Genomic DNA, 26,477 nt, shown 5'->3' on the forward strand with positions numbered 1-26,477 from the left:
CTCCTTCCCCCGCCCCCCTCTCCAGCTGGCCCCCCAGCGGGCAACACATTCTCCAGAATTTTCAGCAGAAGAGCCAGTGGCTTGTCCTGCTCGTTCCAAAGCTCAGAGGCGTCGGAGAAGGCAGTTTTATTTACCCACCGGGAAAGCCCCTCCTCCCCCGACCTCGTTAGCTAAGTGCACATTTTTTCCCCCCCAAGGCACTTAACCATCACGAGGTAAGAGCTTGGAGCGTGCACTTGACTTATTTGTGAGCCTTTTATGTGTGTTACGGGCGGGGTCCCCTCCCACCGCTCCGGGACCGCGGGCCGGACCGGAGCTAACGGGGCGGCGTTCCCCAGGAAGGTGAGGAGACACACCGGCTCCGCTTCCCCGCTCCCCTCGGCCCGAGCCCCGCGGCCAGTGGCTGCGTTTTTCCCCTTTCGAGGTCGGCAGGGCCCACCCGGCTGCACCGTGGGCAGCAGCCGTTCCCGGTCGAGACCCCGGGCTCTTGCCTTGACTTTGACCGCCAGGGCGGTGGGCCGAGCCGGGGGGAGAAGGGGGCCGCGGAGGGGTCGGGAGGAGGGAGGCTAGCAGCCCGCACGCCTGTCGCTATACCGAGGCCCCGAGGGTGCTGCGGGGATCGGAGCCGCGCTGCTCGTGCAGCTGCGGCCGCGGAGCGTGAGGCGTGGGCGACGCCGGGCTGTGCAGGTGGGGAGGGTGGTGGGGAGGGTGTGGGGGCGGCGGGAGGTGCCGGGGGCACCCAGCACCTGCCTCGCTTTCTGCCGGGAGCCACAGCGGACTGTCACCTGTCACTGTCACGGCCAGCGGGCCGCGCTCCGGGTCCCGAACCGCGCGAGGGCGGGCTTCTCGGGGCCCCGGGATGGAGAAGGATGCGGACGGAGCCTTTGTGGGTGACGATGTGAAGACGTGGGCTTTGTTTTGCCAGGAGAGCGTGGTGATCTCAAGGCCTTGTGCTCGGCGATGTCTGTGTGAGGTGCCGCTCTCTGCAGGTTACAGATTTCCTAGGCGGCGATGAAGACAGAGACGACGGTGGCAATAGCCAGGGGACTGGGGGTTTCTGCCGCTTCCCTGGCCTGGCTGTGGGAAGCTTTAGGCTGCAGAGATGCCATCCGGCCTCGCAGTGCTTTTTACCCTCCCTCCGTCCGTGCGGAGGGAAGAATGAGGTGAACCTGTGGTTTCAGAAGAAGCGACTACTGAAATGACAGGCCATCATTGTCCTGAAAAAACAGCAATGGCTTCGTTGTATTCTAGGGAAAGGACAGATGCACCTCTGGGATGAAGTATTTAGGAATATGAAAGCATTGGGTAGTGAGATCTTACGAATGATTTTTTTTTTTTTTTTTTGCAACGTTAAATCACTCATTGTTGACCACTAACACAGGCACTTCCCTTGGCCGGGCTCTTAGAGAAGAGGAAAGGAGAGGGGAGAGGAGCTAGGGATGCAGGATAGGATGTGAAGGTAAACCTCTCCAATGGAGTATAAAGGTGCAGGTCTGAAATAGTCTGTGAGTTGTAGCCACATTATCTAAAATGTTTTAAGCGATATCAGTGGAATTAGAATAATGACTACTTTTCACTGCTCCCCTGTTCTTTAATCACACATCTAAACACAGGCTCCCGTCACACCTAAGGGGAATCATAGGAGTTTCTGTTGTTGTTTTTTTCCCTCATGTAAACTAGTCAGTTTTCTTTTCCTTTCTCCTAGCCCGGGTACTGATGAAGAGAAAGTAGACTCCATATTTTCTGAAATACATTCTGGAGGGGTCCATACCATTTGAATTTATTGGGATGCATTGTCTGTTTTTCAAAAGTTGACAAAAATATTTGGCTTAAGAATGTTAAAACTACCTGGTGTTTCCATTATGGAAGTCACTGATGTAAATATGCCTGAGTACCATCACTTTATAATGGGCACCTATGAATACTTAGAAGTATTTTTGCTGGAAGGATAGATCTAAGCAGGTTTGAGTAGTACTAATTCTTAGACCTCCTGACCAATTTTGGCATGGACTTAAAAGGACAACATAAACTGCCCTTTTGACCTGCTTCCAGCAGTCAAGAGCTGTTTAACACAAAGCCCAAGTGCACTCTCCTGCCAGAGAAAGTGCCTTCCTTCTCCAGAAATAAACTTGGACAGCTCTGAGGTGTGTAAGCCATTGAGGGTTTGTAACGTAGAATTGGCACAGCTATCTTGCAGCAGTACATGTGGCTTTTCTTCACATCCCCTTTTGTTTTTAAATCGAGGACAGTATGTACTTCAGAAGTTTACTACAACCTAAATGTGTTTTTCGTCATGCCTGATGCTTTTCACATGAGATTTCTTGCTCTCAGGATGTGGGCTTTCACCAGCGATTTTATGTAGAATCGCTATGCCTCTTACTTTTTATGCCTTTGCTGAGAATCCCCTCCATCTACCTCCTCCCAGCCCCAGTCAGAAGTGCTAACCTAGGGGACAATGTTTTTCACAGTCCGAGTTCTGTGGCAGATGATCAGATTAGCTAGTTAAAGTACTGAGGAAGAGGAAGATGAAGTAGGCCTGGTCATGCAAATCAATTTGAAAATGATAAAAAAGGAAAGTACTTTCAGTTTATTTATTGACAATATGTAGAATATATAGGGTTGTCTGTGTGTGTATGTGTGTGAATTTAAAAAAAATTCATGTGAGTAAAGTAAATGTGAGCTATACATTTTGGTTTTGATTGGGAAATAAGAAGAAATTTGGAAAACAGTTTGATCTAAGTGGAAGATGGATTTTTCCCTCCCTTTTGGTATATGACGACCAATGCAGTTTATGTTTATGTTGCTTATATAAATAACATCTGTTATGTAGCTGGGTCCGATCAAGTTATTTACCTTTATTTCCTTGCTTAGCATAGTTTTTACATTTAATTTTTGCTAGTAGAATATGATGTGTATAATTATGCTTTCTTGTGCTCTTAGTCCGTGTAATGCTGCGACATTTCTGAGTCTTCAAATGGCTTTCAAGCAGAATTACTTCTGCCCTTTGAGCCTTTGGATGACTTTTACTTTCAAAGATTGAATATACATGTTAAAATGGTTTATAGAAATAAGCTAGCCTTGATTTTCAATTGAAAGATTGGCATAAATGACTCCTGAATAACTTTTTTAGTTAGCAGAATAATATATACATACTGATTTATAATTGCTGAACTGACAATAAAAATATTTCTTAAGTGTTTGTCAGTTTGCTCTCCACTCTTTTCATTATAAAGAACACTAATTGTTTTTTTTAAAGAAAGAAGCACTGCTTTTTTTTTTTTTTTTTTTTTAATGTTCTTTTGTGTTTTTTACATCATAAGTTCTACTCTCTTGCCTGATAATTGGTATATAGACATTTCCTTGGGCAGCTGGAGAGCTGTTGGCTGATTCCTAGTTTGAAGCAATGGAGGAAACTTCTTGATGTTCATAGTACAAAGTTGTTACTTAGCTTGGGAACACAGGTCCTCTTTGAATTGTTTTCTTGAGAATATGTGGGAGATTAGTATGACTTAGTTATTACTTATGGGAAAGAGGATGGAACCACTTCTTAGAGTTTCCTGTTTGCATAATTGATGCTGACCTAGTTATGTAAACTAGCTATATATTTGCCTGACATTTCATCTATGCCAAATGCTTCTCTCTGACTGTTTTGCTTACTTTCTGAGATGCTTGTGCAGATAATAAATGAGGAAGGAGGTCAATATGATGATTGATTTTAATACATGCGGGCATAAAGAAACAACCAAATTTGTTTTTCGTTTTTTGTTTTTGTTTTTGCTAATCCTCACCCGAGCATATTTTTTCCCATTGATTTTTAGAGAGAGTAGAGAGAGAGGGAAAGAGATTGGTTGCCTCCCACAGGTGCCTCTGGGGTGGAGATCAAACCTGTAATCCAGGTATATTTTTCTCTTGACAGGTAACCCAACCCAAGACCCTTTTGTGCATGAGTAAACACTCTAACCACCGAGCCCAGCCAAGCCCCAACTTGCATTTTATTTTATTCTTTAATAATGCTTTCAATGGATATTTGTTCCCTGCTGAGAATGCACTGTTTTACTTTATTTATTTATTTATTTATTTATTTATTTATTTATTTATATTCGGAAGATAGAGAAAGGGGGGACAAGAGTATCCCATAAAAACTGCAGAATAACTTTATTGAATATTGTTTGTAATTTTAGGATTCTTGTTTGAAGTAGGTGCATGAGACTGCAAAATGGCCTAAGGCTGAATATAGCATACATGCTTTCAGACTGAAACCAAAAGAGTGCTTTGCTAATATTTGGTGCACTCTTCAAAATGAATGAGCTTGCTCATCAAAACACTTAAAGTTTTTACTTTTTTCTAGATGTAATAAAGGTGCTTTGTGAATTATCTCTACCAATAAGTAGTACTTAGTTCTCTTACTTGCTAGATTTTATTATAGTTTGACATTTCTCCACAAGTCATCACATTTATTTGACAGTTATTGTAGCTGAATAAAATATAACCTTCAATGAGAAGTGAAGGAATAAATGCCTCTTTTTTTGCATTGGAATGTGTTACTTCTCTTAGATACTTGATAATCAGAGATGCTGTCTCCACCACCTCAAAACATTGTCATAAAAGAAGTGAATTTCAGTCTTTTATACACGACTAGAGGACTGGTGCATGAAATTTGTGCACGGGGGTGTATGTGTCCCTCAGCCCAGCCTGCACCCTTTCCAATCTGGGACCCCTCTCACAATCCAGGACTGCTGGCTCCGAACTATTCACCTGCCTGCCTTCCTGATTGCCCCTAACCACTTCTGCCTGCCAGCCTGATCGCTCCCTAATCACTCCCCTGCCAGCCTGATTGATACCTAACTGCTCCTCTGCCAGCCTGATTGTGCTTAACTGCCCTCCCCTGCAGGCCTGGTCACCCCCAACTGCCCTCCCTTGCAGGCTTGATTGCCCCCAACTGCCCTCCCCTGCTGGCCTGATCGCACCCAACTGCTCTCCCCTGCAGGCCTGGTTCCTCCCAACTGCCCTTCCCTGCTGGCCATCTTGTGGTGGCCATCTTGTTTCCACATGGGGATAGCCATCTTGTACGTTGGAGTGACAGTCAATTTGCATATTGCTCTTTTATTAGATAGGATATCAGCTAAAAGGCCAAGAAGGGATGGCCTTCTAAGTTTTTTATTATAACACTAGAGGCCTGGTGCACCGACATTTGTACACTGAAGGGGAAGAGGGGTCCCTCAGTCTGACCTGTATGTACCCTTTAGGGAGCCCTTGGGGGATGTCCTACAGTCGGACATCCTTAGGACTGCTGGGAGGTGGGAGAGGCTCCTGCCACCACTGCTGTGCTTGCCAGCCATCAGCCTGGCTTGTGGGTGAGCAGTGCTCCCCCTGTGGGAGCACAGTGACACCAGGGGCAGCTCCTGTGTTGAGTGTCTGCCTCCTCTTATACATAGCTACATTGATTTCCAAAAATCTCTAAACACATTTTCTTATAAATTCATTCAACTGGGCTTGTTTTTATTGTGTATGTTTGTGCCTTTTGGGGAAATCTACTTTTTCAAACTCATTTTTTATTGTGAAATTATTCAAACATACAATTGAGAATAATATAACATCTGTATACCCTCCATTGCCACGATTAAATCTTAACTTCATGCTATCTATTCAATTAATAAAATAACAGAACAAAGTACTGTGGAGATGGATTTCTGCTTAGAACTTGTTTTGTATGGAAAACTGCCAGAAACTGCTCTTCCTGCACATTGGTTCTCAACCTTTCTAATGCCGCGACCCTTTAATACAGTTCCTCATGTTGTGGTGGCCCACAACCATAAAATTATTTTCATTGCTACTTCATAACTGTAATTTTGCTACTGGAATGAATCGTAATGTAAATATCTGTGTTTTCCGATGGTCTTGGGCGACCCTGCTAGTGGTTCTCAACCTGTGGTGTATAAATTCCCCCTGACCATACCCGGAGGAAGTTTTAGGATTAGTTTTGGGACAGAGTCCAGAAGTGGGGGTGCAGAATAAACATCTCAAAGAAGTGTTGTCTCCTGTTGTAGTTGCAGGCATGAGTGTGGGTAGGCTCCTGGGGCTGTGTGAGGGGAGAGCCGCAACTCTCTCTCTCTCTCTTTTTTTTTTTTTTTAAATATATTTTATTGACTTTTTGCAGAGAGGAAGAGAGATAGAGAGTTAGAAACATCGATGAGAGAGAAACATCGACCAGCTGCCTCCTGCACCCCCCCACCGGGGATGTGCCCGCAATCAATGTACATGCCCTTGACTGGAATCGAACCCGAGACCTTTCAGTCCGCAGACCGATGCTGTACCACTGAGCCAAACCGGCTTCGGCAGCAACTCTTAATGTAAATGCACAGATCAGTTGCTCATAAATCAGGGTTGCTGGTCACAAATGTATGCGCCTCAATCCCGAGATGACACACCTTCCCTAGGGGTATCTACCGCAAAGGGAAACATAAGAACTGGCTTATCCTGTGCCTCCGGGAGTGTTTGCATGAACCAACATACATATGTCAAGTTTAGTAAATGGAGAAATCTTGAAACATAACAAAGCTTAGATCCTAAGTGTGTCTTTGCTGAGACTGGGACACTCTTTGGGTACAGAACTATCATAAACATTCGATTAACCAGTTATTTTTTCTTCTCTTATTTCTATCTCAAAGCTTGTAAGAAACTTTGTTAGTAATATTTGTCCCTTTTCTTCAGAACGATGGAGTTAATGATGGGGAGAATATTTATTTATCTCTGTATCCTATATTCCTGCTACTTAAAGTGTCTGCCTGCTGGACCAGGCAGGCACCCCCAGGGAGCTGGTAAGAAATGCAGAATCATGGGCCCCCACGCACACAGACTGAGCCAGTGCATTTTAACTAGATCCCAAGGTGATTGTAGGTCAAAGCTTGATTCTATATGATAAGTGCACATTGTCAAATTTTTATGGAAGTTAAGCTCTGAATGGGGTAAATAGTGGGTCATTTTTGGTCTGCTGTTTTTAGAAGTAGGCTGTTAGGTGCCACATTCTTTAATGCCTTCATTTTGGTAATCTCATAATATATCAGTTACGTTCAAAATTGCTGATGGAGTCTCTCTCGCTTTCTTTTCATTTAGTTGCATCATTTTTCTTGAAGACATTCCATTATTGTTCATTGACCTTTCCCTGACTACTGAGTCCTTTGGATTTGAGTTATGTCAACAGCTGCTTTAATGACTTTGGTGAGAAGTGGTGGGGGCCAGGTGAGAAGGAGAGTGCTGCTAAGCTCCCGCCTGCTGCAGGATGACCGGCGAGTGACACCCACCTGCCACAGCTCCACGTCAGAGCCCAGGTGTTCTCGGTTTGACTCAGACGGTAGCGGGCGTCCAGCCACCTGGGATAATTTTGGGATCTGGGATAACCGCATCGATGAGCCAATTCTGCTACCACCCAGCATTAAGTATGGCAAGCCAATACCCAAAATCAGCTTGGAAAAGGTGGGCTGCGCCTCACAGATTGGCAAAAGGAAAGAGAATGAAGATAGATTTGACTTTGCTCAGCTGACCGATGAGGTCCTGTATTTTGCTGTTTATGATGGACACGGTGGGCCTGCAGCTGCTGATTTCTGTCACACCCACATGGAGAAATGCATCATGTACGTACAGTGACTTTTCACTCTTGAGTTTGCAGTTTGCCTTTATGTTTAAACTTTAACCTTTTGGCTAAGATGTTCAGTCTTTTTTTTTTTTTTTTAAAATATATCTTTTTATTGAGTTTTTACAGAGAGGAAGAGAGAGGGATAGAGAGTTAGAAACATCGACAAGAGAGAATCATCGATCAGCTGCCTCTTGCACACCCCCTACTGGGGAAGTGCCTGCAACCAAGGCACATGCCCTTGACTGAATCGAACCTGGGACCTTTCAGTCCGCAGGCCGATGCTCTATCCATTGAGCCAAACCGGTTTCGGCAAGATGTTCAGTCTTAATGTAGTTATTTGAGTGATTTTATAATTGTTTCATGAACAAGAACTAGCTTAAGCATACCCTTCATTACTGATGACTATTACCATTTCAGAAATGTATGTTTCAACAACTTCCCTGGTGATAGCATTGACCATGTTAAATAACAAAAATTCAACAGAGCACATTTAAAATATCTGATTGGCTTTATTGAGCGATTCCTGAATCTAGCATCCCATCTAACAAATAGAAAGGTGCTCCCAGGAAATGAAACCAAATGGAAGGCTTTGTAAGCAGAGGGGAAAAGGGATAAGGAAAGAGCAGACTACTTCTTCCTCTGACTAATGGAAAAAGCCTGTATGAAGGTTACCTCATTTGTGCTAACCAGAAAATTCCAGACTGACCAGTTAAGATTATTATTCCTGGGAAAGGTTGGAACTGCAATTGACTTAGGTGTTAAGCCTTGTTTTGGTGATATGGGCTTAGCCACAAGTGACTCCATTTTGGGCCTATTGTTTCTTTTAACAGCCAGAACTCATGGTACATGATTTGTGATTATTTCAAGTGAACTAACATATAAGAACCGATCAAAAGCATTTTACTACTACATGGCACTTAGTGCTTCAATAAGTAGTAATTATACTCTCAAGGGGCATGAATAGCTTTGAACAGTTGTTGAAAACGGCTTTAGATAATTGGCATTAGTATGGGGAAATGCATTTAATGTGGGTGTTTTGGAGCCCTTTACGTAGTTTATTTAATGCAATTAGTATAATGTATTTTTGAGAACCACACTATTCCTAGCATTAAAAGAGGGGGGAAACATGTGACAGAGTTGTGGCTATGACTGTTTCTTGTCTTCCTGTGTATACTGTTCATTAATTGATTTAAGCATATTTTGCCTTATTCTGCAGAAGAACTCAGTGACTTAATTTAATAAGAAAGAACTTGACCTTTCAGGGTAGTATGAGAGGTATGAAGCTTAGTATGAGATGTATAAGGCTGCTGCTGGTGTAACATGGTTACTATTTTACAGCAAACTTATTTTTGATACATAGAAAGAGTATACTCTAAAATAAGCATAGAATAGTAAATCCATTAACAGTTTTTTATTATCATTATCAAGTATTATGTACTGCACATACTAGTAAGTAACTGTAGGTGCAGTAATGCTTAATCTGTTAATATGGGAGCTTGGACTTTTGTTTAAGTGTCCTTAGAGGCTTTATCACTATGCCTCTCCCCTAGGAGACACTTAAGGAGCACCTCAGAGGCAAGCCATGGAGGTCCATTGTAGGCAGTGACTGCTAGCTAGAATGACCTGAAGGAGAGGAGACGAGGAAGAGAAGACAACTGTTGTAAATTGATGTTTTGGGCCTCTTTTTTCCCCTCTCCACAAAGGGATTTGCTTCCTAAGGAGAAGGACTTGGAAACCGTGTTGACCTTGGCTTTTCTAGAAATAAATAAAGCCTTTGCGAGGCATGCCCATCTGTCTGCTGATGGTAAGTAAAACAATCACATTCCTTACCGTACTGGGGAATATCTAGATAAAATGGAAACAATTTAAGCTCTTTAGGGGTGGGGAATTTTAATGGAACTTTCTTTGTAAAAATTTTTATGTAGAAAATGATTTTATATAAAGAATCATTTTATATGCTGTTTGGAATTTAAACTAATGATAGTACCTCAGTTTTAAATGAAATATGTATATTGGAGAATTTTTTTGGAAATGGAAGCTTCCAAATGGTTCTGATATTGAATTTTAACTTTAAATTATTTTTTAAAACTTTTATCTGTTTTCATATTTTATGTACAAGATATCCATGCTATGAGAGGGACTATTTTTGTTTAGATGAATTTGATGAACAAATAATTGAAATACACTACACAGTAATCCCATCTAATCAGAACAGTTATTAGTCAGGCAAGGAGAAAATAGCTAATTGGTTTTAGACAGGAAAAGACAATGACTAGCACATACTACTTTGTATAATTGTAATGAAGATATTATTCTCCTCCTCCTTAAAAAAAACTTGATCTTGCAGCTTTCCTGTTGTAGCTAGTGATATTTCGTTTTTGTGTTAAACACAGGTGAATTTAAAATTTTGTGAGTTGCTTGTTCTTAAGTACTGAAAGTACGTAAATGTTTAGGATTTTGATTAAATTTATCAAAACCATTTCAGAAAATATAGTTAATGTTTTCTAGTTAGCCGGCTCCCATAGTTTTTGCTTATAAAGTTAATCTCAAAAACTGCCACAACCATATAAATGTATGCATGTAGAATGAAAATGGATCATGCAATAATATTAATTTATGTTTGGTTCATCCACCACAGAAATGTCATTTTCATAATTTTCTGTTGGAATGCCTGGAAATGGCAATTCCCCCCAGTTCCAAGATAAACCGAAACTGAAACCCAGGGAGAGACAAAGGGCAGTTGCTGGGGTTTTCCTGGCACCCACTGTGGCCTCACTCCTGGGCATATTTAATGATAAGGATTAGAGCAAATGTCTCTAGGATGACTCATTAAAAGGATTTTCTGCTTTAAAAAAAAAAAAAAAATGATACCGGTGTGAGCGGGAGAGAGAGAGAGAAACTTTGATTTGTTGTTCCACTTGTTTATGCATTCATTGGTCGCTTCTTTGGGGATCAAACTCTCAACTTGGTGTATCTGGATGGATGATGCTAACCAACTGACCTATCTGGCCAGGGCTTCCCCCCTCATTTTTGAGGAACTTTTCATTGTCATAAGCCTCAGAAAAGCATTAGAGTTCATCTTTGTTCAGGGATTCATTCAGGCTAATTTTCCCCTTTATTCCTTTGGGCTTTTCTTCCTTCTAGTTGGTTCCTCATCTTATGAAAAATAGGGGTCAAGAGAAGGTAAATTTTAGGCATAAAACTATTCTTAATGGGTAAAATATATGAATGAACGGAGGACATTAAAACACTTTCTGATCACTTAATTTTTATAACTCTGAAAATTGGTATAAATATTGCATGTTTATTTCCTTTATAACTAGATTGGCTATATCTAATACCATGATGTTTACCAGCTATGGTGCAGGTGGTGTGCCCTAGTTGTTCTATAAACAGGCAGAACTTACTGGGCAAAGTTTTCAGAAGAGAATGTTCAAGTTCAACATGGGAATGTGGACAGCAATCCAAAACAAATCCTTCATGGGTGCAGCCAGCCCTTTTGTAAATGACCTAATCAACAAAGAAAACAATAATAGGTTTAGTGTTAAGTAAAAGACCCCAGTCATTTACTTTTTAAATATATTTTTATTGATTTCAGAGAGGAGGGAAGAAGGAGAGAGAGAGAGATAGAAATATTAATGATGAGAATCATTGATAGGTTGCCTCTTGCACACCCCCAGTTGGGGATCAAACCTGCAATTGGGGCATGTGCCCTGAATTGAACCCAGACTTCCTGGTTAATAAATCAATGCTCAACCATTGAGCCATGCTGGTCAGGTCCCAGTCATTTACTAAATAATAAATTATAACTAAAGGAAATTCAGAATTTAGGGAGAGAATTTACTTAACTTGCTGACCTTAAAAGAAATTTACTAATGATGCCTTTCTCATATTAATAGAGGTTGTTCAAAGAAATTAATTGTAAAAAATGCAATCCATTTCTAATAATGAAATTAAAATGTATGTATTTAATTTAGCTCCTCTGTCATATGCTTTGAGTTAATGATCAGAACTTTCAGTCTTAGCCGGTTAGTTCAGTTGGTTGGAGCATCTCCTAATATGCCAAGGTTGCACCGGCCAGTTAGCTCAGTTGGTTAGAGCGTTGTGCTAATATGCCAAGGTTGCAAGTTTGATCCCTGGGACATGTACAAAAATCAACTGATGAAAGCATAAATAAACGTAACAAAAAATCCATGTTCCTCTCCCTTCATCTCTTAAAATCAATTAAAAAAAACTTTAATAATATTCTAAAATCTATTTTTTTATTTAATGTCTATTTGTTTGCAAGCATAATGGAGCAAGTCAGAATAATGCTTAGTTTATTATTAAAAGAAATAAGGTCTATTATGGCATTGTTTTTTTAAAATCTTATTTTGTATTTTTATAGATGGATTAGTCTGTATTTTTTAGTAAGTACTTTAAGAACAACTTTAAAATTCCTAATAAGATGCCAAGGCTTTAAAAAATGGCAAAAATTGCCAGTAGACATTTGGGGCCTATTTTATCAAATGTCTTAAAGCTACTAAATATAGAATGCTTTATGTTGTTTAACTTTTCATTTTTTTTGGATTAAGAAAACCCTTAGGCCATTTCAAATTTCAAAGCTATTATTTAAATTAATTATTATTATTATTATTATTATTTAGTTTTAAGTAAGAACTAAAGCCGTGTCAGTATTATAAGAATTATAAGAGTGGGCAATATTATTTTATTTTATTTTATTTTATTTTATTTTATAAAATATATTTTATTGATTTTGTACAGAGAGGAAGGGAGAGAGATAGAGAGCCAGAAACATCGATGAGAGAGAGCCAGAAACATCGATGAGATCAGCTGCCTCTTGCACACCCCCCTACTGGGGATATGCCCGCAACCAAGGTACATGCCCTTGACCGGAATCGAACTCGGGACCCTTCAGTCCCCAAGCCAACGCTCTATCCATTGAGCCAAACCGGTTTCAGTGGGCAATATTATTTTTAAAAATATATATATTTTTTATTTCAGAAAGGAAGAGAGGGGGAGAAATAGATAGAAACACCAACAATGAGAGAGAATCATTGATTGGCTGCATCCTGCATACCCCATATTGGGGATCGAGTCTGAAACCCAGGCATGTGTCCTGACCAGGCATGGAACTGTGACCTCCTGGTTCATAGGTCGATGCTCAACCACGCTGGCCGGGTGACATTATTCTTTTCGACATTAATATGGGTAGGACCAGTATTAGTTACGTAAAATTGTGAAATAATTGCAGTTTGCCCTCTCCAGTTTCTTTCACCTTTTCTTTTAGCATCAGCCCCATTTTCTCCTTTAATGCTTCCTGTGAGTAGCTTGCAGTTGGGGACCATGCTTATTCCGGGTTGACTTTCCATTGTTCAGGACCCTGCATAGAATCTGGAAGGTACTCGATTGGATCTAACTGATCCCCACTGCCTACTCGCCCTCACCAAAGTCCTTATAATTTATTCCTTGATTATTCTATAGCTAATTTAACAAAATATTAGTATAATGCATATGTTTCAATGAGTTTTCACTCCTGAGTGGATTTGAATTTTAAGTAGGGAAAACCTGAAAAAAGATTGGTTTACTCATAGGAATGAATTACTAATATTGGAATTTCAGATATAAATGAGAGGAGTGCCCCTCAATCATACTACATTAGCTTTCTTAAGAGAAAGTGAAAATAAAGTAAAAATAAAACATTCTCATTAAGACTTTAATCCAGCCCTGGCTCAGTTGGTTGGAACATTGTCCTGTGGACCAAAAGGTCTCAGGTTCGATTCCCAGTCAGGCACATACCTAAGTTGCCCATATGGGAGGCAACCAGTTGATAAAAAAAAAAAAAAAAAAAAAAAAAAGGCTCTATTCCCAAACTGTCACATCTGCAAAAAGTACTAGTACTTCAAATGACCCCATTAGCACTTAAAATACTTACTATTTCAGTTTAAACTGGGGGTAGTTTGAGAATAAAATCAGAATGCCACTTATGATGAAATGGCAAGACTCTAGCCCCTAATAAATTGTTTGCCAATTTTATTGATTTATTGACAAATTTTTAATTTACCCTTATTTGCGCATAATTAATTTCATCATCATCTTTGAAAATTTTAGTTCCATTTACACCAGTCATGTATATTTTACTAACTAACCAGCAAGTACATTCAAATGATTCCATTAGTCTACTGCTTATGAAACTGCCACTTAAACCAGGTGGTAGAAAACTTAGATTGTAATTCTGTATATCCTATGAACTCAGAGTGTTTCTAGATTGCTTAAGGTTTGAAAGCAACAAAACTTCTCAAGAGACAAATGGATAAAAACGGGAAGACTTGCTCTGACGTTCAGAGTTGGAGATGGTGACAGCCTTGTGAGTCTCACCGGAAACTTCCAAGCTCTTCATACTGTGATTTCTTTATGGAAAAATTTACCTACAACACGGCCGCTGTTAGAAAGGCAATGCTTTGGAGTACCCTTCTTATGCTAGGGTAGCCAAAAGAGAAAAAATAGAGGGATGGCACTGAAGAGATACTCTTACTGTGCTGTTACTGATCTCAGCTCTTTGATTTGGGTGTTCATGAGTCACACATGTCCGGAACACCCATCTTAAATAAATATTGAAACTGTATTGGTCTATACATAGTGCTTAATTACCAGTTGCATAATTACCGGGGGCGGGGGGGCAGGGGTATGGGAGTTATGCCTTGAACAGTACAGCTTTTGCTCTTCCTGTTGCCATTCAAAATCTTGATCATTTTTGTTTTGATATGTTGACCTGCAACACTGGGAGAAAGAGAGAGCTGCAGAGACACCACTTTATGAAGTATATAAAGATCAAGAGCTCCACTAGCCTTTATTTAAACAATCATTCTACTGGGGGGAGGGGGGGGGAAGGCTTCTAGATACTAAACCCCTGCATTGAGCTCCATTAACAAAGAGATACGAATCTCTTTGTATCTGGTATAGGAGGTGCTTTGATCCCTCCTTGCTATGCATACATTTCAATCTCAGTAACTTGGTGGTATATTGTGGTTCACATCTTCTCTAACTATGTACTGTTTGTAAGATACAACAAATACTCTATTCAATGCTAGACTTTGAATTTTCCTTTCTGATTTTGAAACAGTTCTGATATTGCTACCAAACGAACATGCAGTGCATTTTTCCCCAAGCCAATAAAGCTACTGCTTTCCTCTTCCAGGCCGAGTGAGTGTGTGTTGTGTGAGAGCGTATGCAGATGTGTGTCTGCATCACCACTTGTGTGTTTTGGTACATGAGCCTTTGTAGATGGCTTTTCCTACCTTGGGAAGCCACAAAACGAAACAGTGTAACTCTGTGATGAGAAAATAGACTTGACTACAAAATACCATCAACACGTGCAAACTGAGTTTTGGAATCTTTGATTTGGCATCTCCTGGAATATTAAGTAATCTGCAAGTGAAGTGTTCACCAACATAAAAACCCTTCCCCTTATTTTGCAGCTCTTTCTCTGCCCTCCCCTGTGTTGCAGGTTTGTAATGTCTGAGCACAATTCCTGGGTGAATTTCCTATTTGCCTCTGTGCGTGTTATTTGTGGCAGAGAACTGTGCCTGGGCAGCAGCTCTAGACCTGGAGCCCGTGGACACTATACGCTGGGCTTCAGTGGAAAGAGAGACCAGCTTAATTTTGTCCCAGGCGAAGGAGTCCAGCGGTTCCTAGCCTGGACTACTGGAAGGTTCCCACATCCTCTTTGCCCCATTAGTTGAGATGACTTGCAGTAGGAAATGTCCAGTGAGTGTTAAGAACTTAATTGAAAGATGTCTTAGTTTTATAGTTTTGTTGTTAGGGCAAAAAGTGAGAATTTTTATTTCTATGTTAAATGTTAAATAAAGTAAATGTTGATTTAATATTTATATAATTAGATGCTTAGCAAACCTGAACCAGCAGTTAGTTTTGAAAGCTTTCCCTTAAACCCTTGGATTTTGGAACTGTGAAGCTGGGTTGGTGAAAACATAAGCTCTTTGAAATTCCTAGGTGGCAGAGCCATGGATTATAATCCTGAACAGCTAAACTTGAAATTGTCGTTTATGAAACTTTAATTCTTTTGATGCAGCCAATTAAAAGGTACTTTTTAAAAAGCTGCCGCTGACAGCTTAAACAAAGGAGAGGTAACTAATCTCCCTGGACAGGTAGCATCTGAGTCAATAAAACACCTCTGCTGTTCTCTTGCCAGGCTCTTCCAATAATTTGAAAATATTATAGCCATTAAACCTCATGATTCTATTTTATAGTGTTTGGAAAGCTCTAATTAACATTTGTAATAAAAAATCACCGATTTTATGTCATACAGTGACGAATACAATTTAGCATTGCCAAGACATTGTGGCTTTGACACAACAGTTCCAAAATCAACAGACACATGGCAAGATAGTAGAACTATAAATGCTATTTTTCAGTTAATTCAGCATGGATATAAAAGGTTAAAGTAGGCTTTATTCATCTTTCTCCATTTTACTTTATTGATTAAAGCAGGCATTAATAAACTGATTGGAATATATATCTTTCCAAAAGTGAATTACTGATGAAGTTTTTAAAATTATCTCTTAAAAAAAAAAAAGTCAAGATTGAGCTTCTGTTAGTGAAATCAATATCACTTCATTTTTTCCTAAATCTACCTTTGAAGTAAAAATCATCTTTGGATTATCACCTGAATATTTTATATAGGTGCTCTAAAGAATTGACCACATTACAAAAGACAATACCTGCTTTAAATGTTTTTATTTTATTTCATTTCTTCCAGTTTGTTTTAGTTTTTAGCCCATAATGTTACACTATTCTCTCTTTGGCAAGGCTCAATGCACCTTAAAATTTTTTTTTTTTTTTTTTTTTTTAACCAGTGGTAATAAATTGAGAGCAGACACAGTTAGAAAAAGTCAAAGGAAGATGAAAAAAAATGCAGTTAGGATGGGATGGAGGAAATAGTGGTGACCTCAAGCCGTGTAACATTTGATTTCGTTATTGGTCACAGAAAATTAACATTCTTGGAATGCTCTGGGTTCAGGGAACAACCACGGGAGGAGCCCTTGGCAGTGCTGTCCTGCATTTGGACAAAGACGGATTGTGTTCGATCCTTCTGGAGTGTTAACTGCACCCAGCTTATGGGAAACCAGAATGAATTTCATCCTTCCCCTCAATTTTCTCCTAATAAAATGATGGCCATAACTTTGTTTCATGACTGGTACCAGAAAGATAAACAGAAAAGGCCAGGTCTTGAACTATTTTAGGATTTTTTGGGGGGTAAACAATTGTAAAATTGAAATAGTTGTAGAAGGTAAGAATATAAAATATAGCTCTTGGAGAGCAAACGATATGCCCCTGGCATATTTTGCTTAGCCTGTTTACTGATATTATTTCCACAGGATAGGAGTAAGAAATGAAAGAGAAAACATCTGAGTCCATAGATTATAGAAAAGTCGGCTTGCCTGAATGGGCTCAATAGACCTAAGCCATCCTAATTTTTTAGCCAATCTAATTAAATTGTAATGCTTTTAATTCTGAGGCCTGATGTATACACAAAGGTGTCATAATGTTATTGTAATAAACTATCTCAGCTCTACTTGTTCTAAATAGAGGCCATCTGGGGACAGTGATGCATTATTTCCCAATCAGGACAGCCACTTTTTCTGTTTGCATGGAGCCTTGTCACCGAATCCAATACTCCTTTCTCTGCATGCTCTTACTTACATAGTTCATTTGCTTTTCACTTGCATAGCCCTAGTTAAATTACAGCGGTACATTTCAGAATTAGTCTAACATGCCTGTGTTTTATTTTGTAATGAAAATTTCGTATTGGATCATTTGACTGTCAATAACTTGCATTCTTCTTCATAATGTTTTCAGCAACTGTTATGACCTCTGGGACTACTGCAACAGTAGCCCTGTTGAGAGACGGTATTGAACTGGTTGTAGCCAGTGTTGGGGACAGCCGGGCTATTTTGTGTAGAAAAGGAAAATCCATCAAGCTGACCATTGACCATACTCCGGAAAGAAAAGATGAAAAAGAAAGGTACACCTCCAACTGATGAGGATGCTTTTTATGTCTACTTCATAGATACCAAACCTGGCATTTAAACTGACTTCATGCTTAAATTTAACCGTGCCTTGTTTTCCGGTCTTAACTTTTTCTTGATCAGGATCAAGAAATGTGGCGGTTTTGTAGCGTGGAATAGTTTGGGCCAGCCTCATGTGAATGGCAGACTTGCGATGACGAGGAGTCTTGGAGACTTGGATCTTAAAAGCAGCGGTGTGATAGCAGAACCCGAAACAAAGAGGATTAAGGTAGGAAAGGACCTGCAAACACTTGCTACACGCGCAAGGAATGAAAGCCGGTGTCTCCAGCTACAGGCTTTCTTGGAAACCTTAAGTGAAGCCAGTAACTTTTAAAAGGGAGTCGTTAAGGGAAGGATAGAGAAACTTTTCAGAGAACACAAGATACCACCTTCCAGGCCCACTGTGTGATGGTGTGTTTGGTTTTGGTTTCACCCCTCTGTGGGATTACCGCAGAATGTGGCTTCCCTGCTCTTCCCCATGGGCACCCGATTGCTCATTTAGCTTCACCACCACTTGGGAACTATCCTGTTTCCTTTTCCACCACGCTAAAGAATCGCTTCATCTCAATTTCTGTGACATCCTGTGATACTAATTAATGTCCACATTACCCGACATGTCCCAACACTTCCCTCTCTGCAATCCCTTCACATGCTAGTACCTGGCACAGTGTAGCAGAGGCTGCCAATAATGGTAGCAAACGTTTGTTAATTAACAGAACCGTTTCATGCATTATAGGTAGCCCACTTATACTGATTTTCTCTGAAATACTTATATCGTGTTTGCTATATGTCAGGCTCTGTTCAAAATAGCTACTACCGCCCCATTTTATAGAGAAAACAGATCTAGAGCATATGGAGCCCAGCTTACCTCTGCTTGCTCAGCAGAAAAATAGAGGCAGGTTTCATACTCAAACTGGAAGCCTGGCTCCAGAGAAGGTGCTTTCCACCATTACAGCTTGCGGCTCCTGGCACCCCGCCAGCTGGCTGCTTCCTTTGTGGTGTTACTAAGTAAATGTTAGGTTTGTCCTTGGTGGTTGAAGCTAAATGTTGCTACTTTTGCCCTAAATACAAGCCTTCCATTTTCACTCTGTTTGCCTACAAGCTGTAAACACAGATGACCACTCAGCAAACAAATCTAATCATGATCACTCCAAGGCCAAGTGTAGTTTATAATCCTATGAATTTGGTTTTATTGCAGCTACAACATGCCCATGACAGCTTCTTGGTCCTTACTACGGATGGAATTAATTTTATAGTGAACAGTCAAGAAATTTGTGACTTTGTCAATCAGTGCCATGATCCCACTGAAGCAGCCCATGCAGTGACTGAACAGGTGATACAGCTGAGCTTCTGCTACAAAAGGCCCCTGGGGAAGGGTGGGTGGGGTGGGAGAGAAGGACAAACCCAGGTGCAGGTTTTGGTACAGCCTGGAGGGGCCACCACAGATTGATTTCTTTGAATCTTATGTTTCAGCTCCAGTGTACAATGAATTTTACACTCGACTCTGTAATCTTTCCAGTTTAAAACATTTTTACGCCCTAGCCCTTTGGGCATAAAAATGTTTTAAACTGGAAATATTACAGAATCCAGTGTAAAATTGACTAGAGGAAGAAAGAGAAGGGCCCTGGGTTGGATTCCAGTCAAGGGCATGTGCCTGGGTTGTGGGCTCAATCCTCAGTAGGGAGTGTGCAGGAGGCAGCTGATCAATGATTCCCTTCTCATCATTGATGGTTCTCTTTCTTCCTCTCTCTCCCTCTCTGAAATCAATAAAAATATATTTTAAAGAAACACAAACACCACAAATAACATTTTTTACAATTCTCCCAAATAGTTAAGTAAAATTAATATGCCAAGAAAATGTGCTATGTTTATTCTTTGGCTTTGTACACATCTTGAAATAATAGTAACAGCACATAGTAAATTATAATATTAAATATTAGTATTGCTTACTATGTATCAGATACTCTTCTGTTGATATGGTGTTTGACTCATTAATTATCACCATGACTCTCTAAGGTTGGAACTAGCATTATCTCTTTCTAATGGATGAAGGAAACTGAGGCACGCAGGTTAAATAGATTTAGTCAAGACCACAAAACCATTAAGCTGCAGAATATTTGTTGTCGGTTGGGCTTCAAACTATAGATGAAGCAATTTGTATAGACTAAGCAATTCGGACTGCCAGTTTCCCAAGTCTAATCCCTTGACCATTAAATTAGACTCTCCAAGTAATTACCCAATACAGAAACACTATAGCAGGTCAACTTCTGGCTTCTGAGGATGGATGTGAAAAAAAAAATACAAAAAAATGAGTGGATGTGTTGTATGCTACTGTGTTGGTCAGAGCTAAAATTTAGAAGCTGCATAATACCAGTAGAGAAAACAAAAAATTTTCACGTGTTGTGTAATATTCTTTTTGGGTAACTTTTTAAGTTAGAGCCATTACCGATCATTAGAGGCACAGTTTAATTCAACAGCTATTTTGGCATTTCCTGATTTTTTACATTTTCAATTCTGGAGTCAAATTTGGTCCAAACTTTTGTTTAGAGTTTAAAGTGAAAGCGAGTTCATTAATGAAGTGATGGGACATAGAGAGCAGCATGGCCCACATTTTAAGTATTAGTATTTGTAATTAAGACAGTAAAGACATTACTAAAAAAAGCATTATTTGCTCAAAAATAAGTGGGTAAGCATGAATTATTCACTTGGTTATTATGTGTGCTCATTCAATTAAGAAAACGGGCCCAGTTTCATTGATGATCACTTCTTTCCTAATTTTCAACTTCCTCTCTTGATATAATGTGTTCTAATTTATGAGGTTATTATAATAAGAAAAATTGCTAGGTAAAGAATGCACAATATTCTAAAGCTTTTAATCTTTACCAATTGCCCTTCAGAGATATTTCAATTTACACTTTTCTAGTATGTTTTATGGCTTGTATTTCTCATCTGTGTACAGCTTGCTTTTTCCGTTATCTTATACTAGAGGCCGGATGCACCAAATCTGTGCAAGAGTAGGCCTTCCTTCCCCTGGCTGCCAGCATCGGCTTCCCTCCGGCACCTGGGACCTGGGCTTCCCTCGCAGCTCTGGTCTAATTAGCATATTATACTTTTATTATTATATATGCTTGCCTTTTTCATGATTATTGTAAGAACTTGCTACATATTAATTATTGTAGTACTTTGATAGTGCATTTTTTCCTGTCTTTCAATTTGTTTGTAAAACTTTTTTACTTTCTGAAGCTTTTTCATCAGATATTTTGATCAACCCTTTCCTTCACAGTTTCAACTTGAGGCTGTGAGGTCTTTTGAAATACATTTGCTTCAATCCCAAGTATCTTTTACTATGCTGACTATCTCATTTGCCATTTGAATTAGTTCCTGAAATTGATTTATAGTTCTCCTATTCTGTGAAATTTAGTTTATGCTACTTTTTCATTTTGTAGGGAGCATAAACTTTCTTATAGTTATAACTTTATACATGTCCACTTCCTTAGGTTATTATTTCTTTAGGTTAAATTCCTGGAAAAAGAATTGCTAGGTAAGGACTAACACTTTGTGAATCTATACCTTGTATTAGTTCCTGTGCTAAATACTTGACAGATATTTTCTTCAGTAGCTGCAAATCTTATACCTTAGTCCATTGGTGTTTCTGTTGCCAAAATTGCTGCAGTGGAATATAGTCAATATGGTTGTTTTGGGTCATCTGTTATTCTATGTGCAATCTAATAAACTGGGCATTGACACCCCGTGAAAGAATCACAGACACTGTGACATAATCGGGTTAGTAACTGTGTTAAATCAGTTGACTTGCCAGAGGAAGGAGGATACTTTTTGGTACAGACTCTGATTTCCAGTGTTTTTCTCTTCCTTCCTGCCAAACCCCGCAGGCAATGCTGTTTGGTGCCGAAGACAACAGTACTATCATCGTGGTGCCGTTTGGTGCTTGGGGGAAATACAAGAACGCCGAAATCAACTTCTCCTTCAGCCGAGGCTTCGCCTCCAGTGGGCGATGGGCCTGAGTGCTTGGCTGGGACCTCGAGTTTCTGTGCAACAGTTTTTCACTAAGTAAATAAAGAAGCTGATTAGATAAAAACGTCAACTGTACCAGAGTAAACCTGTGACTCCCTAGTTCAGTACACAAGCTTGTGTAAACCATTTACCTAACCGTCAACCATGTCAGGAACAGCCGTCATATTTATGTTCAACTGTACATACTCGGTATAAATATATGTATAATTCAGTTACTGTGGGTTTCTAAGCTGAGTGAGCTCATGAAAAGTGGTTTGATATACTTGTTGAGTGTTACATTTCTAATTTTAAAAACTCTTAGGCAGCTATGAGTTTCTTTTGATCACTTTTGTTTATACATTTGAACAGGTTCTTGTCTTTAAATTCTTTAATAGTAGTCAGTATTTTTCACAATTCCTCAATGTATTGTCAGAAAATGTTTTAATTTTTAATAACTTTACCAAGGAATTAGTGTGAAAACTGAGTTCTCTGTTACTATATTTTGTATTCTGGACCACTTAACTGGTCCATGTAACAATGCAAAAGAAATTAATTCAAATAATATGACATGCTAAATTATATACATATTTCTAAACAGTGCACTTATATTTTTCAACTGTCACAAGGTTACCCTTCTCCCCCAATTCATTCCCATTTTGTAGCTAAGAATATTATAGAGATATGACTATTCTTTCATATCAGAACAGAATGAACAGGCTGAGTCCTCTGGTCAAAGCTATTTGAAGTTAAATACCAATGGTATTAAGTATCTTGTATAAAGTTTCATTTGTTGTCTCTAACTCTTTTTGTATATAATATGTTTATGTCACTTTTTGTATAGACTAAGCAATTTGGATAATTTGTCAGTAATAATACCATATTGACTGATACTGCTATATATGTGTGTGTGTGTGTGTGTGTATGTGTGTGTGTGCGCGCGCGCGTATGTATATACATAGCTTTTTGCTTATTTCTAAGACTCATAAGAAAGGATAAATCTAAAACATTAAAGCATTCTATATTTCAGCTTGCTATGTAATACCTATATATATAAAAACCTAAGCAACTGTTACAACTGAATGACTGGAACGACCGGAATGACCAGTCGACTAGTTGCTGTGATGCCCACTGACCACCAGGGGGCAGACACTCAACACAGGAGATGCCCCCTGGTGGTCAATGCGCTCCCACAGCCAACCTCCTATGGCCCATTACCCCATCTGGCTGGCCAATCTCCTGTGGTCCTTCCCCCCCCTCTCCTCCGCCCCCCCGCCAGTCAGCCCCCTGATAGGCTCTGATTTGGGGGCCAGTTGGCCACCTTCCCAGGTTCCCTCCCCCTGGATGGCCGGCCCCCTGATAGGCCTTGATTGCTGGCCTACCTGTGCATGAATTTGTGCACTGGACCTCTAGTAAGAGTATAAAACTATACTTCCTTATATTTACATGTAAGTTTGCTGTTAAAATGTCAATCTCTAAATGTGTGTTTGGAATTATATCTGCAGTTTATTTCTGTAGACAATGTAAATTTGTTATATGTGTGAGTGTATATACATATGTATATTTTGCAGTGACATAAAATTTAAAGGGAACAATCCTGTGTAGCTCTTTCAACAGCTTTAAATTATTGATGTTTATATCTAGGGACTCTTGACAAACTGAAGGCAGTTTTAATAGTGGAGAATCAATGGTTATTAGTATGTGAGGTGACTTTAAAAATGGCTCTAGGAGATATTTCATGGTAGGTGATTATGTGGAAAACCAGGGAAGAACCAGTATGTTGAAGCTATGTTGTTACACGGTAATTTGCCTATAAAATAGGATGTAGGAAAATACTGGGTGTTAAGAATGACATGGAGTTTTGCTGTAGAAACAAAAGAAAAACCAAAAAGATAAATTTGGTGTAGTATATATCTTCAACTCTCAGTTTTGGGGGTTGACCTTTTTTCTTTCTTTAAGTTTTATCTGAAGGCTTAGTAGAAGGAAGAATGCCTAGCATATATTGTTCACATTCTCTCACCTTTTTTTGAAATGGAAGAAAATGAATCTTGAGTTTTCCAGCTTATGTTAAAATTTTGTATACAAAAATACAAAAAAACAAATAGTAAAGAAGTATCTCATTTTTTTTTTTTTCAAAGGAAGTTTGGTGAAAGAAAGGAAAATATCACAGAAAAGGATATAGTCTCCTATTTGTTGTCTGAGAAGTGAGGACTCCAAGGTAGATGAGGGAGCTGGAAAACTTCCTTGTTCTTTTTGAATCAGATCCGTGGAACATAAATATGCAACCTACATTTCAGAATATGGAGCATTTCCAAACTAATAAGGAAATAAAAACTCTAAAGCACAAAATGATAGTTAGAGATGTAAGTTTCATTTTTGTTTTGAATTCTTCACATTGCCATTTTCCTTTTCCTTTAAAATCTGAAGGTGGGAGTGATGTTAGCAATTTCAAAGGTATGAGTCACCAGTGCATTGAGGTAGATTCCAGGTTTGTCAAAGGGAAATTTGTAGGGTTGGTCAGGCTCTGCTCTGCTTCACCTCAAAAGCTTTTAAAACTCCAAGCTGGTTAACTTGGACTAAGGCATGAAATATACTTGTGTTTGTTTTTCAAGCCACAGTGTTGAAGGACAATTTGCAGATTATTATAATGCATAAAAGATAAGCATACATGGATGGTCTACTATTGGGAATTATGCAAATGGAAGTAAATAAAAGGATTTTTATAGTGTTTTTGTTGTTATAATTAAATTTGCCATGTGGCTATTACCACGTGGGTTTAGGTATGGTGTAAATTATATTAATGTAATTAAGCTTAAATAATTTGTATTTAAGTTTGCCTTTCATTTATATGTAGTATATAAATCATCATTCTAAAATGTGTTGCCAAACTTTATTTGCCAACATTTATTTGGCAAAATTATTTTGAAATTGTGATTTTTCACAAATTAAGTACCTTACACATTCAAAAGTAAATGCTGTATTTCTTTCCATCAGCTGTTTGTTTGTTACAGATCTTTCTGTTTAAGTACTTCAAAGTCAGATGAATTTTTTTTTCCTGAAAAAAAAAAATAGTTTTGGAGGGATCAGTTTTGAATCTCTGTACTCTATGATATGAACTTTACTTGAGTTCCAACCTTAAAAAAAATTACTTACTTTGAAGAATTACTAGCACATAATCCAAATAGAAATTATTTTTTCAAAGAGGAATTTGATTTATCTTTTTTTTTTTTTTTTTTTTTTTTTTTTTTTTTTAGAATCTTGGCAGGGAATGAGTAGACGTATGCTAAGTCTTAAATATCAGCCAGGACATTCAGTTTCCTTTCTAAGAATGGACAAATATTTCATCTCATGGTCATATGATAGTAAGAAAATGCTTCAAGGCAGGGTGGGGGAAGGGATGGTAAAGTTTAGCACCAAACAATTCAACATGTATTTTCCTTTAGCACTTCAATTGTTCACATGCCTATGTCTGAAAAGTGACATACATTTTTGGTTGGGTTACAGTTTATTGTTAGATTCACTTATCTGGATGATTTAAGCAGAAATAAAAGGCCGGATTGTGATGACCTGCCTGATGCGTTTGGCATCTGGAAAAACAGTTGGCTCTCTGGCAGCTCCCATTGGTTGTTGGATGGTTGAAACGGTTCATTGATGGTCATATTGAGTGTTCTGGGCTGTGAGGTCATGGAGTTATCCCACCTCCAAGAATGACTCATCTGCCACTGGCTTCCAGTACATAATATAGCAGCGTGGTATGTCCAAAATTAATGTGATTTCTGCCGAATTGCTCTGGTACACATTTGTTTTATGATTTACCAAAGTGCTACTTGGGTGTATATCCTTTTCTATAGTGAGCTGATGTAATTGTTGCTTTGACCATTGTTTTAAATGTATCTATTGAGTAACTGAACAGACTGAAACCACATATCGCAGTGCAAGACACCATTTTAATAAAATACATGCATTAAACACTTTAAAGTTCAACTGTGTTTATTTGGCAACCAGATTTACCAACATTTATTATGTGACCCTGTGAACACTAATAGAGTCAATGAATGTTTGCAAATTTCTTTTAGTGGCCAAATTCTGGCTGTTTGAAAAATTAATGTGAAGAATCTTTGAAAAAAAAAAGTATATTATCTATTCAAATCTCTTTTATTTAAAACAAAACTTCTCTTTTTTGTTTTCTTCTTCCAAAATATTTGTTGGTATATCAGAGGAAAATGGTCATGATGATTTCTACCTTATTTTGCTGTGGTATATTTCACTGCAGCATCTCCATGTATTAAACATTTGAAACATCCCTGGCTGGTGTGGCTCAGTTAGTTGGGCATCATCCCGTGCACCAGGGGATTGCTGGTTTGATTTCTGGTCAAGGGCCATGCCTGGGTTTTAGGCTTGATCACTGGTCAGGGATATGCAGGAGGCAGCTGATGGATCAATCTTGTACCCTTACACCAATCTTTCTCTCTCCCTCTCTGAATATCAATAAACTGTTCTTTAAAAAAAAAAAAAAAGGTTAAAAATTGGAAACAGGTGTTTGGCAGTGATACTGCATAACATCGCATTATGCTTTTACCATAAGCCATTTTTAATGTCCTGTGATTGAATAAAATGTAGTGATTGCAGTGCCTGGGTACAGGGTTTCTTCTAGAATATGTCCCTGGAAGGTAACTTGGCAAACTCCATGGCAACAGTGACTGTGTTTTGTTCAGACTCCATACTTACCTCTTTATCTGGTTAGCAATGAG

The 26,477-nt window shown here is 39.1% G+C and overlaps 1 protein-coding gene across 1 annotated transcript; it reads left to right on the forward strand.

Annotated features, from left to right (window-relative positions):
* The first annotated feature begins 27 nt into the window (after window positions 1–27).
* On the forward strand, window positions 28–25,704 carry PPM1K (protein phosphatase, Mg2+/Mn2+ dependent 1K). Its single transcript, XM_084882305.1, has 7 exons — window positions 28–215; window positions 7,114–7,631; window positions 9,337–9,437; window positions 17,510–17,675; window positions 17,803–17,947; window positions 18,917–19,051; window positions 21,609–25,704. The coding sequence occupies exons 2-7, from the start codon at window positions 7,192–7,194 to the stop codon at window positions 21,738–21,740; spliced, it is 1,119 nt and encodes a 372-aa protein (XP_084738431.1). The 5' UTR covers window positions 28–215; window positions 7,114–7,191; the 3' UTR covers window positions 21,741–25,704.
* The last annotated feature ends 773 nt before the right edge of the window (window positions 25,705–26,477 follow it).

The sequence above is a fragment of the Pipistrellus hanaki genome (genome assembly GCF_964339955.1).
Source record: "Pipistrellus hanaki genome assembly, chromosome: 1".
NCBI lineage: Eukaryota > Metazoa > Chordata > Mammalia > Chiroptera > Vespertilionidae > Pipistrellus > Pipistrellus hanaki.

Coding starts and splice junctions, on each gene's coding strand:
- PPM1K (XM_084882305.1), top strand. CDS start 7,192: ATGTCAACAGCTGCTTTAATGACTTTGGTGAGAAGTGGTGGGGGCCAG. Junction 17,676..17,802: donor AGAAAAGATGAAAAAGAAAG/GTACACCTCCAA, acceptor TTTCTTGATCAG/GATCAAGAAATGTGGCGGTT. Junction 17,948..18,916: donor CCGAAACAAAGAGGATTAAG/GTAGGAAAGGAC, acceptor GTTTTATTGCAG/CTACAACATGCCCATGACAG.